This window comes from Varroa jacobsoni, unplaced genomic scaffold (genome assembly GCF_002532875.2).
Source record: "Varroa jacobsoni isolate VJ856 unplaced genomic scaffold, vjacob_1.0 contig00012, whole genome shotgun sequence".
Taxonomy (NCBI): Eukaryota; Metazoa; Arthropoda; class Arachnida; order Mesostigmata; family Varroidae; genus Varroa; species Varroa jacobsoni.
In genome coordinates this window covers 70530-93270 of record NW_019214396.1, presented here as the reverse complement: position 1 = coordinate 93270, position 22741 = coordinate 70530, and the positions used below count along the sequence as shown (strand labels likewise).

The 22741-nt window shown below is 40.9% G+C and overlaps 1 protein-coding gene across 1 annotated transcript in view; it reads left to right on the top strand.

Moving 5' to 3' along the window:
* Positions 1-1374: 1374 nt before the first annotated feature.
* Positions 1375-22741, top strand: part of LOC111270603 (gamma-aminobutyric acid receptor subunit beta) — a gene marked incomplete at its 3' end in the record, with an annotated part of 90499 nt that continues 69132 nt past the window's right edge. The window contains 1 exon segment of the mRNA XM_022850904.2: positions 1375-1873. Within this exon segment, the coding sequence (XP_022706639.1) occupies positions 1797-1873 (77 nt within the window).

The following is a 22741-nucleotide window of genomic DNA, read 5'->3' as shown; positions in this document are numbered from 1 at the left end:
ACTATAGCCAGTAGCTTTCAGCTTTGTTTTGTTTGGGTCATTGACGAATTCTGCATGTCCTCGGAACAGTAGTGGATTGGCAAAATATGGCTTGTAACATTACCTCGTAATCAGCAGCAATCGGTCGCGTTTCTCTGCGAGACAAAAGGCTCAGTCAGTCTTGATTTGACATCTATTTTGAAAGGATTTCAATCTGACGAGCTAACCCCACTATTTCGGATCACGTGGGACGAACGCGAGGCTACACGCGAAGTCTATGAGCACAACAAACAACCACCGATCGCACACGAGAAACCTGCCAACTTTACTAAACGTATTTAGCTAATATAATAAAAAACGAATCTGTTTCAACAAATTGATTTAGAAAAGCCGTAACCAATCCACAATTTCAAGACTGAGCTGTCTGGATGCTCAAAAAAGCGTCGCATCTATAAGTCGATCGTGCTCTTGCATAAACCTTCGTGTCTGCGCATAGGTGAAGCTAATATGTGACAGGTCAAGCCGTTCTCAGTTCACGCACTGCCGTTGAACAGAACAATCGATCTGCCGTACTGAAACAATCAGCCCTATTTTCTAGAGAGTTTTCAGTGAAGACGCACACATTTAACCAATACACGCACATACAAATTGCAACAGTGTCTCAACAAACGTCAATATATGTCAGCAAGAATAGCACAACCTATGAAGATTTAGAAGTAACTTACTAAGAGGCGCAGTCGGACGAAGGGCAAGACGAAAAAAGAAACACTAACAACAAACAATAGAAACAGGTGGAAGTTGTCGCCTTAAGAACAAAGTGGCACGCCAGCGCCTTTTGCAGCGCCTTAAATTTAAGTACGACTCCTCTCGCAGATAGTAGTCGTTTCGCGCTGGCGGCGCTCAGGGTCCGAAGAGTCGGAGGGGTCAGGAGTATCAGCAGTACAAGATTAGGGGTAAGATAATCCTGTGATAGCAATTACACTGCTGACACACACGGAGACGAAGACACATAGACACACCGAAGTCTGACTCGCACGCGCACGGAAATTTATTAATTTCCGTCTCATTGCTACTCGTGCATTATTTCGAAAATCATCAACGTCATCGACGACGATCGGGTTCCGACTTCAGAAATTGACTGTATTTTCATTTTTGTTAGGGAGACGATGACGAAGGCAGACTTGAAATCTCGTACCACTCCCTGCACTCTCCTTTAAAATTGGACAACAAAATCAACAGTAGATGCAAGAAATCGACAAACGTTTGCTTGCGTACGGAAACTTGTATCGGTCAGGGCAGTGCGAAAAGTCAATCCTAGAGCTGGAACCCATTGAAGATACTTGGAAGAAACAGTGAGTGCCTTGAAGGGGAGTCGTAAATGGTAAGAACAAGGTTTAACGCTCTTCACGTTTACTAACCGTCTTAACAATACGAGCTCTTCAAAGCGGGATAAGAAGATTACTACGGCTAGCGTAGCACCCTAAAAAAAATCGATGAAAATCTGCAAATACGGGACGCGTAGCCGTTTTAGGTGTGTATGTACGTCTTTCGGCGTATGCACGTGCTCATTAGATCGTTGTGCGCGCTGTCCGTCGTTTTGATTTTTCAGAAAAAACTAATCGAGTCCATACGTTCGTATGGAATTCTCATAGCAAAGGTATGGCACGGGTAACAGTTATATCATCAACCGGGACAAGACGTGGCTCTTAGGGAAGCTAGCTGGATCAAGCAAACAACGTGTCTCCCTCGTCTATCATCAACACGTCTGTATTAATCCCGTGTGTGTGTCCGTTTCGGTATGTTTTAGCAAAGTGACAATGAACCGGCTTCTGAGTGTGATAACGGCGTTACTCCTGATCGTCTCGACGGAGGCTCATCAGACCCTGCAACCTGGGTGAGTTGTTGTTGCTGCTGCTCTGATCGATTAACTAATCTTGGAAGCGAACAAACTAATAATTCGCCGTGCGCAAAACCCATTCTCATGTCGACATACTTTACATTTATTGTGCTATTTAGCACCAAGTAAAGAAAGGTAAAATGAATCCGCAAAAACACCAGGTGACTTCTTTCGGTTTAGCGGGGCCGAGGGTCCAGGTTCGAATTCGGGCATAGACAGACAACGAGCAGAAAGGTCACCCGGTAGGAAAATGCTGCACATGCATATGCACAATATATACAGTCATTTAATTGGGCCATTCCCTTTTTGACAATACTGGTTATGTTTACTGTAAGGATTTAATTTACCACGCACTTGAGAAGTCCTTAAAGAAACTGGCGAAATTTGTTTCCAACAGAACACCGCATCTGCACCTATATCGTCGTGCTTTAAGAGCATATCTTAATGAGAATTTTCCATCGGTGAACTTTTTTACGAAAATATTTTAAGGTAATAATAGCCTTGTCGTTATCACTATTCAGTCAGGCTATGGATGTATCCACAATTATGGGTCTTGGATCAGTCAACACTTAAAAATATCTCATAGCATTTTAGTTGTTAATTTCGAATCACTCTGCAATCACGTTTGATTAAAAAACACCACTACATTCTGCTAATTTTAAATTCAAAGTTGATCTGTATTCTGTCGCATAAATTACTGCGAACGAAGTATCAGTAGTGTGAGGCTTCCGTCCTGATAAAAATAGACAAAAATCTAACCAGGACATGCGTCTTGGTATTCAGGAGAATTTATATTTGGATTAAATAGGCTCTTGATTTTTGTTTCGCTCGAAAAAGTGCTCGTAAACAGTTATTGGTGAGGCTGTTATTCGATAATAGCAAACTTCTCATTCTGAATTAGCTGGTTTTAACTTCTAATATAACACTGCCTGCTAACGTAATCTTTATATAATCTTGTGTGTTAGTCCGGATACACGAAATCTGATCAATTAATTAAAAAATAACTAAAGGATATTAATTAACGACTGTGATGGCCATTGGGCAAAAGCAGGATCTATACTAAGCTAGGCTGGGCCGGACTAACATGCGCATTCAGGTCAAACGCATCACTTCAAAACGATTTGCCTACATTTGGAAACCTCAGGACATCGATCAGTAAATGTGACTGATATTTTTGTGACTATGCCCTAGCTATTTGTGGGCATCGGTGCTTTGCATGCCTATATATCGCAAATTCTAGGTTAAAGCAGTACGGTACAGTCTCTTGACAAACCCGTAACTCGTAAGTAGCTCCATAAATCTGTACGCTCGTAGATCTTGCATGAGGTAAATAATTCAAATATGCCAGAATGAAATGCTCCCATTCTGTACGTAATACATTACAACCACTTAATTTACCGGCGGCTTGGTTCGGCGGATTTAACGGTGAAGATAAAACGGAAGATGATAATGGTGATGGCGCGGAAGATAACTATGTTTGTGAGCCAAAGAGAGAGGGCTATTATCACGTCCGGGTTGGTTGACCATGACCGCCATTATAATGCATCGCGGAATACACGCAGCGCAGGCTGTGATACGAGTAGGTAAGTGCGTTAATTATACTGGTCAGGCTAATTCTGATTCATTTAATCTAATAGAAAAATCATAAGATCGTGGGATGAGTAGAAATTTGCTACATAAACTTATTAAAAGTTGGATATAAGATATTTTATAAAAAAAAATGTAGTCATTTTTAGAGATACATTTATGTTCATTGCATAGGATCAAGTCACTGGCATCTTCGTCTAATTCGTAACATTTATTGACGGAAATGTAAGCATAAAAAGATTCTGTCTAAATGTATGATTTGTCTCATATTGTTAAGCATGCTACGGTCAATACAGTTGGTTTGTCAATGACTGATGCGAACGTCAGAAGTGTAAATTAGCCGAGCTACTTGATTTTATGTGAAAAATCCATAGTGGGAAACATTTCTGTCCCACTGTGTATGGAAGCGACCCTATAGCGACGTGATCAGTCTTTGTCATATAAAAATCCGATATACTTAAGAAATAAGGCAATGAGCGAAACTCTCACAGCAAAGGTATTACCTAATAATTTGATTTTATTCCTTCTACCGTTATTCCCCTCGCCCTTCCCCGTTCTCCTTTTGTAAGAAAACATTCCGACAAATTCGTCACCTTGTTGCTTCTATATCAATGTGCGTGCAAATAGGAAATGTATGCTAGCTAAGGGCTAGTACCTAAGAACGTGAGAAGCCCCCCTCTAGTTATGATCCGCAATGCTTCTTTTCGGCTAAATGATTTTATTTGGACACAATGAAACCAATTCAGCCCAGAAATAAATACAGTAACGGGAAGCTACAGAAATGAGGTAAAAAATGGGCGCTTGCCTTCAACTTGCTGGGACACATCGACCCGTCGAAGTAATAAGAGAAACGTTTTTTTTTCTTGGCATCGTTAGCTTACTAACATTATGACCACAGAACTATCCTCTGCATAACCAGCCGAGCTTCGTAGCCATGGTAATCCACCTCTAATGGACATCGGTAGAACAAGTGCAAAGGCCTACCTAAAATGATCTTCACCCCGCATTGGGTGTCTGATGCGTGATTTTCACTAAGCGTTATTTGAGAAAATTTTGGGACTGTGAGGGATGGGGCCCAGGGACAAACAGTAGGGATTCGTGGGCGAATGTTATGACACGGGAGTAAAGGTAAACGAGGTAAAGTTTGTGCGAAGACGGTGCAATGACTGATTTACACGGAGTAACAGGCACAAGAAGAAGCGAGCGAATGGAACAAAGGTGCAGAAAAGTAAATAAAAAGAAAGAGACGAGAAAATAGGAAAACGAGGATAGATAAAAAGTGGTGTTCAGTTTTAGCCTATCGAAGCCATAAACGCCAGGAAGGTATCAACGACGACCGATTTTTCCATCCAACCAAAGCTAAGCTTCTACAGTTGCAGGACCCTAGACGGTTGAATAATTGCAACAGCACCAGTGTTTAGTTACGAAGTGAAAAAAGCAACATCCACGATTTACAGATGACCTCCGGAACACAGACCCATGCTTCTGACATAGCTCATCGGCAAACTCTGGCGCAGTCCCCTGAATGCTGCCCTCGAGATCAGAAGATCGTACTGCATCAGTTAGGGCCTACCGTTTCCGTCCCTGGTGGAAAAATCACACAAAGGAAATGGCTCGGGTTCCCCTTCATGAGTTTATAATATTCGAAGAAGCTACCTTTAGTATTAGAATTGCAGTAACTGGATGACACTGTACAACGGTTTTTGCTAACCGAACGATTCGTGTTATGTAGAAAGCAATTATAAACGCATTATTCTAAACATTTGTTAAATGAACGATTTGCGCATCTAAAGGTTCAATTGGGCCGTTTTTCAAATTAACCTTTACCAGTTTGTTTCATCCAGTGTTTGTAGCCAATTAATCCTCAGCTGATCGAGCAGTAGTGAAGTACCCCACGATGAAAATATAATTGTGGGCAGGATCATTCGCTGTAGACACCTTGTTTCGCCTTCATCAGATTCCGTATTGCGCTGGAGTTAACAAAGGATTGCACAAGGCAGAGGCTAAACTTCAGTAAACCCTTACTGCTGTCCCAATTTTCTTTTTAGGTTTCTTCTATTTCTATATGCTAAACTTGCGATTTCGACACATAACTTTCTTATTGACTTTCTTTTATGGATCTCTTTATGAAGCCTTTATAGTCTAAATGTAGGGAAGATTGCCGCGGGGTCTCACCGGCCAAAGGGCCAGACTCGATCCCCGACGGATACAGCAATCTTTTTAAAAAAATATATGCTCAAAATTAGCTTATCGCGTACCTTTGGCTGACTAGCGCCCACGTAATGTTATCTCCAATCTAATAACATGATATACTATTCTACGAAATAAAGCAACAGTGTTGTGATTAAAGGGGCATTTCAAGTCATCCATACAGCTCAACGAGTTCCTTTGTGTTCAATGGCCTTAGCGCTGTTTTTCAATAGGAGTGCAGCAATTCTATTAGATTTGTGGTGCAGGGTCTGTGATGTTTTCAAAAAACAGTACCAAAAAAACCCACAAAATTTCCTCTGAAAATTTTTCCTGTTATATAAAAACGTAAACGGTGTAATTATAGGATCTCTAGTTTTGGTCTCGAGGTTAGAAGATAAATATATAAACATTTTGACGAAGTACGTCTTTGAGCACGTAACGAGCTCGTCTAAATCCTGTGATGTAGAAGTGGCCTGAAGGGCCAATTTCGATGAGTTGCAAATTCAGATTTCGAATTGCTACTGTTTATTATTATAAACTTGTATAGAACGACATAGAACCGACAAGCTTGAACGAAGGTAATACATAACTTGATTTTGAGTATGGGAATTTATTTCGTCGTTCATGCGTTATACATAAATAACTCGATATGTTTATATCAAAAAAAAACATTAAGGCGTTCAGTGGGGGTCACGGGTTTAGCTTAGGTGTCGGCAGAAAACGGCTTATTAGGTTATATAACATTACAATGTCAATTTCCATTTCACTACGTACCAAGTTTAAGCAGTTTTGATTCAGCCAAAGTCTAAAATAAAGTTGAAAGTATCTGTTATCATTTGTTCTTGTTTTTAAATGTTTTGTATTTCTTCTTATACGCGATGTTTACTATAAAAACTTAAGTTTCTCTTAGTTCGCACAAATAGCCGACGCAGAATCACTTAGCTGAAAAGAAAATATTTATTTAGCACTTAAAATCTTTCATATTAACAGATATTAATAGACTCGATATTGTAAACCTGTCGCTCTAAAATTGATTTAGTTCAGCGTGACGTACATTCTACGACTGCAGTTTTTTTTTTTTTTGGCTAGATACAAATCAATAGTCCCCGTCATAGCTTACTTGGTAACGTATTCGCATGCCAATGTTAGGGGCACTTTGTGGTCTAGGTTCGAACGTCGGCATAGGCACACTTTGTTTTACTCTGGAAGCCAGCAGTCTAATAGAATGCCCTATGGCGATACCCGATGTAGGACTCGTAACACAGAGACAAAACACCAATATGAGCAATGGAGCAATATCAGATAATTATCCCATTACGCTGCATATAAGATAGTGAGAACACAAAATCAGCGATTTAGATCTGGGACTTAAAATCGATGTATTAGAACCTCTCGTAACAGCTTCTGATTCAATTAAAAATATATACGGCAACGCTATGCAATCAATTTCCGTTGAACTTAGGTTGAAAAATGCAAATATCATCCGTGTTTCGTGTGTCTTGTGAACGATATACAATGTCGTAGACTATATCAGACACTTATGCCTGGCCATTTTTCTTTCTCCATTACCGTCATCAAATACTTGTATGTGTGTACGAAGATCAATCAAAGACTCGTATCAAGTAGCACAAGAGCCATGTCAAATATGAATGACTCAGGCTTGCAGGGTCTGAAAGAATCCACCACGTTCGGGTCCGATTCGAGGTAGTAACATTAAGTTCACTCGACGATGTCTCGGACGACAAATGGCAGTAGTCTTCTTTGACTTGCAAAAAGAACATGAGATATTCGTTGGAAGATCGCATTCTTTATCGGGTTTTGTGGCACCATTTCCAGAAGGAAGCTCCCCCTCTTCTCATTCGTTTTAGCCGTGATGTAAGTGTGCAAGTTATATTAGGTTGTTCCGCCACTCAGAAACACCTCAGACACCGAGCAAAGTTCCGCCTTCAGACTTCGCGTTCGAGTTGACGTTCACACTGATGCCTAAGCATTGAGTGCGGTGGACGTAAGGAATAAACCAAGTGTGTGAGCGCCTTAGAGTAAAAGGAGTGCTCATAGACTCGAGGCGTAAAGGCAGTCGTTCCGTGGGAAAGACAACTGGCGTTTTTCTTCACCCGTCGTTTTGCACTCGTGTATCTCTATAGTCTGAGGTATACACACGAAAGAAACGATAGTTTTAAACATGAAAAAGACTAGAAAAAGACCAACGCACATGTCAGGGTGGGGAAGATAAAAGACAGCGAGGGCGAAAGCGATGACCACAGGTTATTAACTAAGTAAAAAAAGAACCCTATGTGAGAGACCGCTTTTAACCGCCCGCTCGCTAGTTCCAGCATACTCGATCGCCGCCAGTAGCGACTGATTGCGGAAGCCCAAACATAAGATATTTGTAATCACCTTCTTGCTTGCGTAGTTCTTGACCTGAGAGTTTTACAACGCGGAGAAGGAATACTTCCTTGTACACTCCCTGTCACTCTAGCAAGTCGTTGCGTAATGGTGTATTTGTGTGCTATATCGGCCCAAATACGTTTTAGCTTTAACGCCTTCTATCCAAAATCCCTCTCGATCTTTATAGTTCACAATCCTCAAACGCGCCCAGGTGTCATAGGACAGCCTTCGGAACGCTGAGATATTTCGACGAGACAAGACAACCTTTTGCTTGCTTCGTTGCGCCCTACATCATTTTTATCTCGTGTCTTGGTGTGCAGCATTTACTCTTCCAGGTGACCATCGCCGTGACGAACACTAGAACCGCGAGCGACTAACTTTGTACGAGCCCAGTTCTGCCTAAGGGCTTATGTCCTGTGCTGGCCGCGTGTCGGCTTGCTGGCTGTCTCTAACTGGCTACTGCCGCCGCCTCTCGCAATTTTTTCTAAGGGCAAAATGAGAGAAGAGGGGTAGTTTGATGCCCAGGAACGAAAAGCACGACCCGAGGGAGGCACTGAAGCCCTAAACATTAGCGACTACACCGCCGTTAGACTGTAGGCGAACACAGGCACTAGTACACAGGTGTTCACACATTCGTATTTAATGACAGAAGGCTTTTTGTGAAAGCCGATGCTCAAAATTGTCATCGACCAATACTAAAAATCGCAGCATAGCGACAACGGAAACCGCGCCAGCTACGCGTGCAGGCAATAACTGTGCGATTTTCCTTTACGCTAACTTTACATATGAAAGAGCAAGAACATCCGCATCGCGAGGTTTCATACTGTGTTTACAAACGTTCTGTAAATGTTCTTAAAGCCTGTTTTCGAAGCTCGGTTACTATGTGAGTGCTACATGAGCTATTGGCTAGAAAAGTACCACTTATTTTGAAAGCACCTTACATTCGGCAATCAGGGAAAGGTGAGTAAACCTCGCACTATGACAGAGAACCATTGAAACAGCCTGAATTAAGCATACAAACTTTTCTAGTATACGGCATGCCACTGTTGTTATCTGCGGTTCAGACTATTGCTCGTGGTATGCAAGTGATAGACCGGATTGTGAACAGTGACTGGAAAACACGTCTGACAGATAAATGCTATAGAAAATCGTAGTATGCGTTCGTCACGCAAACCGCACCCGCTTTTAACGAACGTAAAGACAGAACCGACCGCTGCTCCTTCAGCTCAGGCCGTTGCCTGGCTGCGTAGCGTAGCCGACGTCGCTTCTCCTCCTGCTCACAGTAGCATTTGATTCCTGTCGGACGCAAGCAGATGAAGCACATATCTGCCTTCCGTGTGGACGCCGGCATAAGTATCGTAACCCAGCAACCATATCTCAAGTCTCTTACGTCGCGCTTCATCTTCGCCTTATTATTATCCTGTTCCTTATCGTGTTCACAGTTGTCGTCGCTGTCGGTGTCTTTCGAGACGGCAGGACGCTTGCTTGGCCCACAATAAAGGTTACAATAGCGAATCTTTTTTCCTTTCGGTAAAGAAAGCCACGTGAGAAACAAGAAGGAAGGGGAAAGACGGTTCTACTGTGCTTGATCAAAGTACGACTCAGTCGATGTTTAATTGTAAGATAGCAGAATGTAATACAGAATTCATCGGCAGCTGTGGACCGGATACATGGGACGACAGTTGTTGGATCAGGTTTTTTTACGTACATTAGTAGTGGTGCCTCATATACAATAGGTAACAAAGTACCGCACACAGGTCACTCACCAAATTGGCATTTGCAAATTTTCTATCGCCTTCCGCCTCCCGCATTCCGGTGTCATCCCAACGTCTTGTCGTATTGGGTTCGCCCACAACTTTTCTATTCTGCACTGCGGTATTGAGTCTGTGGCTCGATAAAGCGGCCTAGAACTGCAAGCGATGAAGCTCGTATAGATTCGCATGTGCTTTAGCACACCAAATGTCTTTCGTACCATATATATATATGGCAGGACGGAAAACGAGTAGGACTACAGCGGACATTCATAAGTGTGTGGCTGCCGCTTCTCTTCGCGGCACAGTTCAATGGATGCGTGTGACATTTACCAATAATAGACAGACATTGTAATGGTACAGACTAAAAGTAACGATCGTTATGCCCATGAGAACGAGCAGCGATTCGCTATAATACATACATACAGCGTAGACAGTCGTCTGAATATCTGTGGATTACAAGATTTGCCAATCGCTTCCCGTTCCAATTATATAACTGCAGTAGATAGCTTGGAATGGGTAACCTGGTGCATAGGGTATGACCTAAGCCATATGCCAGCGTCAGTGAGGGCAGTTGTGCTACGGCTAACTACAGCGACATTCAAAGTTCCGAGTGAGGAGCTCGGAGACCGACTATATAATATATATTTAGCGAGTATGACAGAGACAAAGAGGCGTCCAATTGGTTCGCGGAGTGAACTTGATATTTGAATGAAGGATAACAATACCGTGGCGTGACGGATTCACGATGCACCTTCGAATGGTTTGCTCGTCAGGACCGTACTTGACATTTGATTATTTTTTCACTGTAGAAATATACGAGACGACCTCTGGCGGTTGTTTTTTTTACCACAAAGAGGATATGTCATGAATTTTTTATGCGATGTATTATAATGCAGTTTTTATACGACGATAATTCCTGCAGGCAAACAATGGCGACTATAAATATTCGAATGATTCAGATTTGTTTATTACCTTTATTTCTCGGTGGCTGTTTGGGTATTAAATGTCTTACGTTTATATCGAGTTTTCGGGTCTTCATTTAAACTCTACTTCGGGTTTACGCGATGAGCTCAATGATAAAACGCCCGCAGATTCGTAGTGTTTTGTATGTTTGTTATCTAATAATAGCTGACAATCGATTCTATTATGCCTTTAGACAGATAATTAGCTGAGAGATTATTATCTAGATGATAATTAATGATAAATTTTGCTGATTAGAGATTAGCTTTGTGAATAACGCTATGTTGTATGTTTGGTTCATTGCCCTAAGGATGACAAATTTGATATAATGAACTTTTTAAATGAGCTTTAAATGAAGCCAAGTGTGTAATAGTTGTAGTTGTTAGTGCGCCTTTTTTAAAGCTCCTTTTTAAAGTCTGTAATTTTATCTGGAGCATTATTATTACTTTATCATTATAATTTTCATTTATTTTTTGGGAACTACGACCTGTTGTCCTTTATCGCACATACTTTCTCATATGTGTCCCTTTAAAATCTTAATCTGAGTTGTGTAAAACTTAGTCTCTATGCACCTTCATAGTCAAACACTTTTTTTTTTAAATATAATTGAAATATATGAGTTACACATAGTTACATTTCTCTAATTCTGGATATCAATGCATGATACCTGGTTCAACGTTACAACGCGATTGAGCCGTCATCCGAAAATTAGCCTCTGAACGCCGCATCGACTTTAGCGAGCATCTTCGTAGGGGCTCTCGGCGGCTTGTTTTCGTCTACAGAACAAGTTGCGCACGTCATCTGCTAATAGCAGACGACGTCCTGTTTAAATTTTTGCGCTGTGTAAATTGATGCATATGATGGGACGAATCACGCTAAAATGACTTAATTTTCATTTCATCTCGAAGTTTTAGAGCATAGTATCTCAACCTCGAGACGTATTCTCTATAAGTAGCCATTGACGGCTGTCAGAGCCCGGGATACCGAGTTAGAACCACAGCAATCGAACAACTGATTATCAGGTGCTCGCGTCTACATAGAAGCTAATATATATCTAGACTCGAACAAAAATTGGGGTAATTAGGTGCACAAAAAGGGGCTAAGGACAAAGATCGTTTTAGTAGAAGAAATAAATTATAGGAGTAGTAGCAGCAGCAGCAGCAGCAGTCGGCAAAGTGATACGCAGCGATCAAATAGAGTAAAGAGGGGAGAAATCAATCGAGTCGGTAGGTATTAATTACATCTATTTATTCAGCGGGCCTGGTGGCTAAGGAGCTAAACCCGAGGTCTAAAGCTGTAGGTTAAAGGCCAGGGGCCAGAGGAACGACTGTCGACTAGTAAACCAACCAAGAACTCAAGCAGTTCAAAAATAATTATAAAATCGATGGAATCAATAACGCGACAAAGCTGGAAGACGTTGACGTGCTACATGATGACAAAATGGCTCTGTCAGAAATAGGACAATAAGAGTGATAATTGTTAAACATATTATCAATACATACGGTCGTGTACCCACGCCGTTCGCGCCCACGTACTTGGATATCTATGCATTTTCCTCTGATTGCATCAATCAGTTCATTATGATATTATGTATTCAAATTTCTAGTTGAACCAAAATATTATTATTAAGAGTCCAAGACAATTTGCTTTAACCACACCATAGCAATATTAATTGGAACGTAATATAGTCCTAAAAATACAGCTGAAATTGTCGCCCGTTATAACTTTATGAGAGATAAAAGGAAAATATAATATTTGCGATTCGTCCATGCCAGTGCCAATACCAGGATGTTAGTGTCACTAGAGAAGCTGAAGCAGAGGAGTATTAGTACTGAAGTAGTTGTCGAGTATCATAGGCAGACGTAAGAGTCTTCTTGTCGGCAGAATTTAGATCAGTTCTTCTCAGATCAGAATTAGATCAGAGCGGACCGAGAAACCAGAAAAAAAAAACTCTTTAGTTCCTAAAAAGAATAAAAAGTTTAAAAATATTCGTTTTTTAAATTCAAAAAAAAAAAAGCTGTAGAGGGCAGCGCGAGTACTGCTTAAATACTGTATTAGCTAAATTGAGGAGTTGACAACCTACTAGTAAATAAAAGCATACCGTTCCGGAATGTGTAAGCATATACAAAGCCGAGAAGACTAACTTCAACCGCGAACTTCTGCGAAGTCTAAGATCTAGCTACAATGAAGCAACGAGGTCGCTGGTAACTTTTATTGAAGGCATCACTTTTTTTGAGGCAAAAGCTCACATCCGTTTCAAAATACAATTTGTTATAATTCGGTAGTGTAGTAGATCTCCTTTGGTTAGAACGATTTTAAATAAATATTAAACATTGTCATCAATAGAGAAGACCTATTCACATTCGAGTCTCGGTGCAGCACAACTACGCATCTCATAAACTCGAAAAAGCCATCTTTGCGAAATCTTTGTAGAGTAATATTGTGTATGCCTGAAGTCTCGATTCAAAGTCTCGTTTGTGTTAGAAGCTAAAAGAGTTTACTGTGCAGGTAGCAATAGAGAATTGGCGCAGCAGCGTAGGCCGTATGAAATCTTTCGGCATTGGCGCCACCACGCACGATTATCGTACCGAATGCGGGCCTCACAGAAATGCATGCGCCTTTTTCTGTCAGGAGAAGGTTAACGAAGATGGCCTTAACTCTGCACCAACTTTTGTTTGTTTTCTGCTATATCAACTTCTTCAAAATCATCTTCTGAGTTTTCTCGCCGAAATCGCGATCTAAGATCACACAAGCGGTTCACTTGTTAACTTCTGCCTAAGGTTAGCCTTTGAACCAACTCCCGTTTTCGCTCGCTCATCCACTTTGAGGAGGGTATGTGTGATCTATGCAAAATATAAGCGGACCCTTTCTTCTAGAAGAAATAGAACGTTCCAAAGGAAAATGCTAAAAGCGTGCGGTTTCGTAGGCATGCACGGAGTTGATGGGACTGAGACGAAATTTTCCAAAAACGATTCAGTTCCTAAATGTAGGCCAGCAATGCTTAATGGGTTTCTCTCCACACGGTGATTTTCAACAATGAAGGACAATTGCTTAATGAAGGGTAATAACTTATTAGCCTTAAGATCTTGTAACACTAAAAGCTAATTTCCCAATAATTCGTATGTAGGCTGCCCCGAACATAGGTTCAGTATAAGGCGCAAATAGCATCAACAGACCTGGCTCACCCTACTTGAAGCGTATGTATCTTAGAGAAATGAATTTGTCATTCCTGTTATCGCAGGCCAAAGTTACCTTTGTTCGCTCAACTTGCGTGTCTCCGTATGTCAATTACATAATAACCGTCGAACGGTGTACCCCATTCTACGCTTAACACGCTCATTTTACGCCTCTCACTCTGCCCTTTTTTGAGAGCAAGCAAATAAACGAACTCGCGAGATGAGCAAGAGAGGTGGTCTTTTTTACTTTTGGATGGGCGCGTATACGGCTGAAAAAGACAGATCTGCCCGAGATTTTTCGCGCAGTTTGATTTATTTTATATTGGAAGATCGAATTGCTATTAGGAACCTAGACTAACTTACTGAGTGTGCGCTTGGATCTGCTGCTTGATGCGTACAGAAAACCTGAGTCTTGAATTTTCGGCCGGTACAGACCTTGCAGACGGCCCAGAAAGGCCAACGATTTTACAGCGACAACTCTTTTCCAGTATAATTTTCTCTATCAAAGCTTGTTTGTAACTCAATAACTCACTACGGTGTAGGTGAGGGTAGCGCCAAATGTGCTAGCGATGTTCCAACTTATCGTCGACAGCTACTTTAACGCGTTTTTTCATACACACTGTCGACGTATAATGCCTGGCATTCATAGAGATCTTTCAAAACACACAGCCGATCTTTACATGTTCTCCCGCGGTAGGATGTCAACGTCAGTGAAAATGTGTATAAGTTATCGTCCGTTGAATTTTCGGGGTAGGAGGAGCAGCAAAGGAATCAAAACATAGAGCATACTCTCAAAACAACAATACAACGTTAGATGCTTTAGTGGTTTTCGTTATCGGCCCCAATCCCTAGAGCTCTTCTCTAGATCGTAGCTTCGACTTCACGCCAGGGTAAATCGACGTCCTGCCCTGGCGGACGTCTGATAGCGAACTAGCTTCGCATCGAATTCAGACAATCCTTATATTCGAGTTTGGTTTGCGTAGGCTCCCCTGCACATTCAAATGGCATTTGCGGCCTGATTTAAAAGTCAAATACGACAATGATTCATTGCTGCTTGTACTCAACTATTTCGCTTTAGCTCCATTCGAGGCGTCTACGCCAGTTGTCTGCAGTGCATCAAAGCAGCCCTTTGAGGGGCATTTCTCAAAGAAGTCTACCGTACGCACATGGCGCAATCGCTTACACTTAGTTGTAGCTTTCTCATCTCTTTTTTTACGTCGCTTTCCAACATAATCGAAGTAGGCCAAAAAATTCTGAAATAATTGCAGCCCCTAGGTAAACCAGTTGAATGGCACTTAAATTATCATTTCACTCCGCAAGTGTATGTGTGTAGAAGGGAGAAGGGCCTGAGTGGGGCCTATGGACAACTTAGCGAGGGGCGTTCACACTCACGAACATCTGGCCGTATCCACTTTTTTTCGATGAGACTCTTTTGGGTTAATGTGGAAGAGTATTTGAGAGCAATGAACGAGTGACAGATCGACGAAGTGAGCGTGTGAGGGAGGGAAAGTAACCCTAAAATCACTTAGCGACAGAGCGTGTAAGCGACAATGAGACAGAAAACACAAACAGAGAGGAAATTCATCGTCGTAATGAAAGTAAAAAGCAAATAGTAAATAGTTAGTTTGGTAGATAAATTCTGGTTTTTTTTCTGTAGAGCACAAAAACGGTTTGTCTCGCCGTTGCATATAGTGGAGGAAGGATGAACAGTCGAACAAGTCGATGAAGCTAAATCTGTTCTTAAGAGGAGGATATGACACTGTGGAATATCATTTTGCACGAGGAACTGTAGTGTAAACATTGCATTAGGCTGACTGTTATGAGGAGTGTGAAATGCTGGCATTTACGAATCTGTCGCCGATGGTCGTTGTGAAGGTTATTGGTTTGTCATGACGACGTGTGGTAACGTAAAACGAACTATACGGTAGATACCGATACAACGACCGGTCTTGAAAAATGGGTGGATTCAATTTTTTGATATTCATTTTACTTTATATTCTTGGATAACTCGTACGACAGTTGTTTTTGCTCTATATTCAAGGGTACTAATTATTTTTGGTGTGGATTTTTAATACCATCGATAAAATTCAATTAGATATCAGACTGTCTACTAAAAAATCTACTTTCTGCCACAACAGAAATAGACGATACGGAATGTTGAGGGTAGTTTACACCAATATCCTTTATAATAATCCAATAATAATAATAACGTCCACGAACCTTGAGCAGGATACATGTGGGAAGGTGACGCTCGATAAGAGAAATAGATTCAACCCCGGTCGTGTTGGTCAATCGTTGGATCTGGTGCATAAAAGCTGATTCGAGCTACAGAACCCTACAATAGTAACTTAGGTGAAGAGCCCGAAACCGATGATACGAGATCCAATGATTTTTACTGGCATGACACAGTATCATCACAAGGTAGACTGCAATATTAAATATTTATTTCTGCCTGATTCTATTAAGACTTGTTGACATTTCATACTGATGTATTGGCGAAGGAATCAGAATAGGCATACAGCGAGTATCGATGCCGCTAATATATACTAGAAAAAAAGTTTTTTCTCTAGAGAATACAAAGGCAGCACAAGCGATGTTTATCCATCTGTAACGGCGCGTAAACGAGAACGTTTGTTACTACATTCGTAAATGAATACCATAATTATAGACGTAGATAGGTAGACACAAGTATCTCAATATTGGCGTTGTATAAAATGCTTTTAACTGCAAAAAATCGAGGAAAGTGACGACTTTCATAGAGCCGTTAATAAGAACATCAAACAAACATTGTCGAAACAAATCGAAATTCTGATAACATCTAAACGAGGAATAATGAAAAAGGGGAATTCGACTTTTAGATCATTATAAGTATAATGGGCTAAGTAATACATATTTTATGGTAATTTCGGCGTTTTTATCTATAGAGAGCGCGAAAATGGTCCATTCCAACAATCAGTTTGTGCGGAAACGGTAAATACCAGACGAGTTTAGATCACCTGTTTAAAGGACAGCTCGAACCTGCGCTACTTCGCTGGACTAGACGAGGGGAAAAGAGTGCGCAGGGTTTAACGGCTATAATTTGTTAACGATAATGTAATCAATCAGACTCTTTCATCTGTGTGAAAAAAACTGCCAACTGTAGCTCTATCCAGAAAGTCTCGGGTCTCAGGAAATAAAAGCTTGTAACACTCGCACGCCTGAACAATTATTTTGTCCGTCTGAGTTGGTGAAACACTGAAAAAGCGTTTGACGGTACTTGAAAAAGTAACGCTATAGCGTGTTATATCGCTTGGTGCCGTATGTTACTAAGTCCTACCACAGATTGCCGGAAAGCACTTGGGACGCAGATGGCAGACCGATCCATGACGTTACGCCCAAAAGAAATTTACGCCGATGTTAGTGATAAGGTGTATTTGCGTCATAAAACGCCGTGTGGTGATCGCGTTAATGCAGGCACGGTCAGAATCACCGTATCTGCCTGCGGTCTGTACTTTCGCATTTGCGTGAATCAGCCAATCGTCTGCTCTGGGCGCATGTTGGCGAATCGCGCGTATCAATTCTAATAAACTAATGTCATAGTTGATTAGTAGGTTTGTCGCTGTTTTTAGAATTAAGTTTTCAAGGATAGGATCTCCTTTTGTAACCAGGCATTGTGAGTGGATCAGTGTTCTAGCTATTTTTTTGAACAGGACTTATAATTCATGTGAAACATCGGATGACTTATCAAGCGGCCAGGAAAATGGCGCCGATCACGTCGTTTCGCTTTGTCTAGCTTTTATAGTTTTCAGTAGCTCGTAGTGAGCCTATTGTAAATTTATGCACAGGAGGCATGCAAATGCCAAAAAACAATCGTACGAAGTGTGGAAACGACGAGACTGTCACGAAATAATAATAATGCTACTATTAATTTAGAAAAGAACGGAGCAAGAAGAAGAACTGTGTCGTAGGGAGCGTTATTACCAATCTACCAACTAACAGGGAAGCAGCCCAACAACGAGCCCACTAATAAACCCTAAATCTTAACAATGTGGCAGATTTATTTTCGCAGATTCTCCACGTCAACGGTGAAGAAACAGAGGCTGTCTTCCTTTTCGCCAGCCGAAAGGGTCAGACAGTGTGTATGCGTCTGAAAATTACTAGCTAGTAATAAAAATATGGCAGGAAAAAAAGTTCGCGCTCTTGACCTCTTTCCGCTGGTCTTTTTTCTATGTGTTGAATAAATATTTTGAGTAGTACGCTCGCTACTGTTGAATTTGAGCATCAGATCAAATTTGACGTACGCCGGTTTGTAGCGTAAAATTTGCGCCTAACTAGATGACAAGCCAAATGTATTCAAAGAGTGAAATTGTCAATATATATGACGCAACCATAAATAATTGGTGTAGCCATATACTTATTAGCCCCCTTATTATATTTAGCCCTTCCGCCCCCCTCCATCAATGCACATTAGCGAAGTGAACTTCTCAAGCTTGAGATGCGTTATTGGTGGGGTGAGGTACATCACACACATCAAGCACAACAAAGAACGACGGCAGACATCTATTTTAAATTTAATTATGCCAGAAATGGTCATGTGAAAGACGAAGTTAGTAACAGAAGACGTAGAACCGTCAGGTAGGAGTTCAACTTTAACCTCGATGAAATCACTTTGGATAGCAAGTGCCACCGCAAGGCACGCTATCGGTGCCATGTTGCTCTGAAAGATTGCCACCTGTGTTCCGATACCTGACTGTGAGCCTTTCCCTGTCAAGGACACGAGCGCATTCGTACTACCGATTATAACTATCATTTAATTTATGAGCGCGCTCTGTCTAGTTGCAAGTGGTTATTCGGTGCCGGGTTTTTTAGGTTACTATTTTTATGATTCAGCCAAGTTCTTATTTCAAACAGGCAATAAAAAAATATATTCGACCAATTCAATTTATTGCTGATCGACGAGTAAAATACTGGACTAAACGAACACATAGATGATGGTAGCCCTATAAAATCACCATATACTATTTTGGCGTTATCTTAAAGCGAGTAATTAAAAACTAGTCTATATGTTAAAAAACTAGTCTATATGTATGTAAAACTCTCGTATTTTTCTCGAATTTACCAGTCCTACAAACTCTAGCTGCTTTTTCATTTTGGAGCACTAATAGGGTTTTTAGAAGTAAGTCCCAGAATGGCCATCTTAATAGCAAACCCCTGCTTCAAAAGAACTGAACCATTGATAAAAGAAAAAAACTGCATTTTTACTTAAGTGAAGTTGCAGTCTGCACAACGAACTCGATTTACATAATCATTTTTAACCCATAGTCTCGCATATAGAGGCTTTAACTAACACAACAAAACATAGATAGCTCAGCTGAGAGAAATAAAAATAATATATCAGAGCAGCCTACTAATTATAATAAAAACAATATAATTTCATTAAGTTCAAAAGCATTCAAGTAGATATCTGTTACATGTATTGAACAAAGGACAGGTGTTTGAAGCCGAAAGATGCACACAATACATTCATCCGCCAACGCGTTGATAACTACGGCAGGAGAAGAGCACTGGGATTTAAAAACGTAATCCACAAGACTCGGCATAATTTTTACGCGGTAATACGTGTACTGTACTGATTATACCAATGAATTATCTTGTACATCAGATACGTTGTCAGATCCCTTTGAAACTATAGAAACATTCGTTATTCAGGCCTTAGAAGAGGCCGATCACTCGGATGTGTTCTTCAAACAGAGCTATCCGTCTTTCTCTTCCCTGTATTTCTTCCTATTTATCTAGCATACGTGTACTATTTATCTCTAAACCATCCTATGACATCGCCTAACGCAGCTCTCGAGTACAACTGTCCCATACTACAAACTACAAAAAGAGGCCTAAGGTTACAAAATAACCTGCTAATAGTCATGCATGAATTCAGTCTCTTAATTCTAGAATGATTAGTAGCCGTAGAGGGCGATCGCATAGATGGTGTAATATTTGGAACCTTGTTGCAGGAACGCGAGTGACGCCAGGTCACCTCATCTGTGATTTTATCTCGGAGTGACATTCAGCACTGGGTCTGATTAGCAGCTCTACTGTCGACACCACCCGCATCTCGCTAATCGCTAACATTTGTTTATCTGTTGGGTCTTTGACGCCATTGCCACGCAACGCTACACCCTGCCGCTTCTTAATTTTCTCTCCTGGTTGTCATTGGGGTCGTTGCTAAGCGCGAGCCGAACTGGAAGTTTGGCCTTATTCGGCACTATGAAAATTCTAGGACTGGCTTCCCTTGCACTTCCAAAAAAATAGTGGAAACAGTGCACACAGTGCATGCGCCTGAAGAAAGCCTACCGTCATCAACGCTGGTGTAAGAGCTGGAGTTGGTTCCCTGTTCGAATTCTTGTAGGGGAGCATCTGGACTATCGGGAACGACCATCTGCGTAGTCACTACAGACAACCACGGTACCATCTGGTGCTATCATCGTAACCACTCGAGGACACGCGTTAGTTATACGGCCGTATATGCTCGCGTATACTTCACACCAGCTACACTAAGAAGGAAACCTGCTCCGGGTTGTGCGACGTTGAATGACGACGGCGCACGCGTCCTTAAAAAAGGTCCCTGTACGTCTCGAGTATCTCGCTGTGCTTCATAATAGTAAAAATGTTTTTTCTTCAATTAACTTACGTAGTGTTATGCTCAATCCGATCATAAGTTGACTGGTACAGGTGTGTACTTGCTTTTACATTTGTCTTGACAAACAGATACAGTATCCGATTGTTTTTCCACGTGGCTTTTTCTAAAAAGTTAGTTACCCAGGTATCTAAAACGAGTATAATATGTTTGCCATCTGGCTATACAGCAGTGTGTAAATGTCCTAGGCACTGTAGATTACCATGTAATACGTGATTATTATTATTACTAGTATACGCGTAAATAATATTTGTTTAACATAAAAGCGTTCAGAGCTACTGACGTTTACTAGATAGGGGCCCGGTATTTCCGTTTTAACTGTTTATATGATAGATTGATCATATTTGTTACATAAGTGCGTATACATGCCTGGGCTAAAGACATGTTATCACGGCGTTCTTTACCAATTTCACATTGCTAACTAATCCTTGCATATTTAAACGCGCTTGTATATCCATTTTCCAATAATTTTTCCAAGTTCTCACACACGACTTGTCCTATTTTCACTAGGCTAGGAACTAACTTATGACCTTGAAAATTAATCCGTAGTGACTCACAGCAAAATCGACCGAACCGAATCGGACAACTCGGACGTGGCTGTACATGAATCTATCAATGAGTGCCACTCAATGGCATTGTTTCGGACGTATCTTATACACGTACGCCGAGCACTGAAAAAAGCGAGGCTACTTTTTGCCGATCAAAGCCAGATAAAGCTGATCTGGGCAGAACAGCGCAGTGTTGGCCTTACATTACACAGAGATCAATAGATTTTGGCTGATGACCATAAAGGGGCGTTTGTCAATTTAACAGACGCCACATCTTTGCTATCGGTACAACACCGTCTAGGATAGCATACGATAACGAGATAATTTGCGATAGCAATACAATGAACTGTCTGGTGCTTGATTATGTAACATATCCAAAATTTTGATTTGTAATCCTCTGAAAAAGAATAAAAAATTGGACTAGTTTAAACATCGAAGCTATATGGATTGAAGTATTCTTTGATAAAGCAACGACAACATCCGCCATTTTATAGCGGTTCGTCATATTTTCAAAATGATCTACAACTGATTTTCATTTAATGCCATCAAATTGAATGCTAGCTAAAATCCACCCGCTCAACCAGTACAGAAGCAACCTGCTCTTCAACAGAAGACAAGGCAAAAATCGTTCAGATCTTCCACAAAATATTCGATTACATATTACCAGTATATCTTCAATGGTTACAATGTATTTCGAGACACTGCTGTCTTTGACGATTGGGTCGCATGTCATTTTCGAAATTTGATAAAGTCTACAGTAGAACGTAGTATTGAGAGCATGACCGATGCAATATCCTCTGCCGACTAATTATTATACGAGTTCGAGATAGCGGGAACATTGTTGCCTGCGAGTATGGCACCTCGAATTCAAATTCACAGGTACCTAACGAATTTTGACGGCGTATCACTGAAAGCCCAGTTTATAAAGTTGTTTAAACATGTATATGCTTAATTGAAAATGGCCTATTTGACTTTTCAAAGAAACAATCAACAATATGGGAATAATAATAATAATTTAAAAAATGATATCAAATAGAAACACATCGAAATAATAAGTCTAAAAATGTAAGTAGGTAACCTAATGAAGAATAAATAAATTATACATGTGCGCAGCTCTGGTGGAGAAGGGAGGCTATATAGCAATTTTATATTAAACATGGTACTAAAGTCTCTGTGCAGCTGGAGAGCCGGCCTTCACAGTTTCAACTTTATGGCTATCGAAAGACTTTCGGTGTTTTTTGCATATGGAACGAATACTACTCGCTCTATCATACGTTAAAACGATAGCAAAGGGCAATTCTAAAAGGACTCTATCTGAGGTTTCATTTTCGGCTTCCGCTTCACGCGTCCACCTTCACCATATTCATGTGGAATTATGAGGAATGAGTCCCAACGCGTTACATATATGATATATAATATATGCATGCTGCCGACATTCAAGCTTTAATATTTAAAATTCAGACAGCATTAACGACCCCGTTTTTCTGTCCGTCCCTCTGTCTGCTTTTCGCAGCTGCTAGGCAAATCCTTAGATCTATGTACTGCACTGGATGAATGTGCGAAGGAGTAAAGGCATCCGGCGGGGCTGC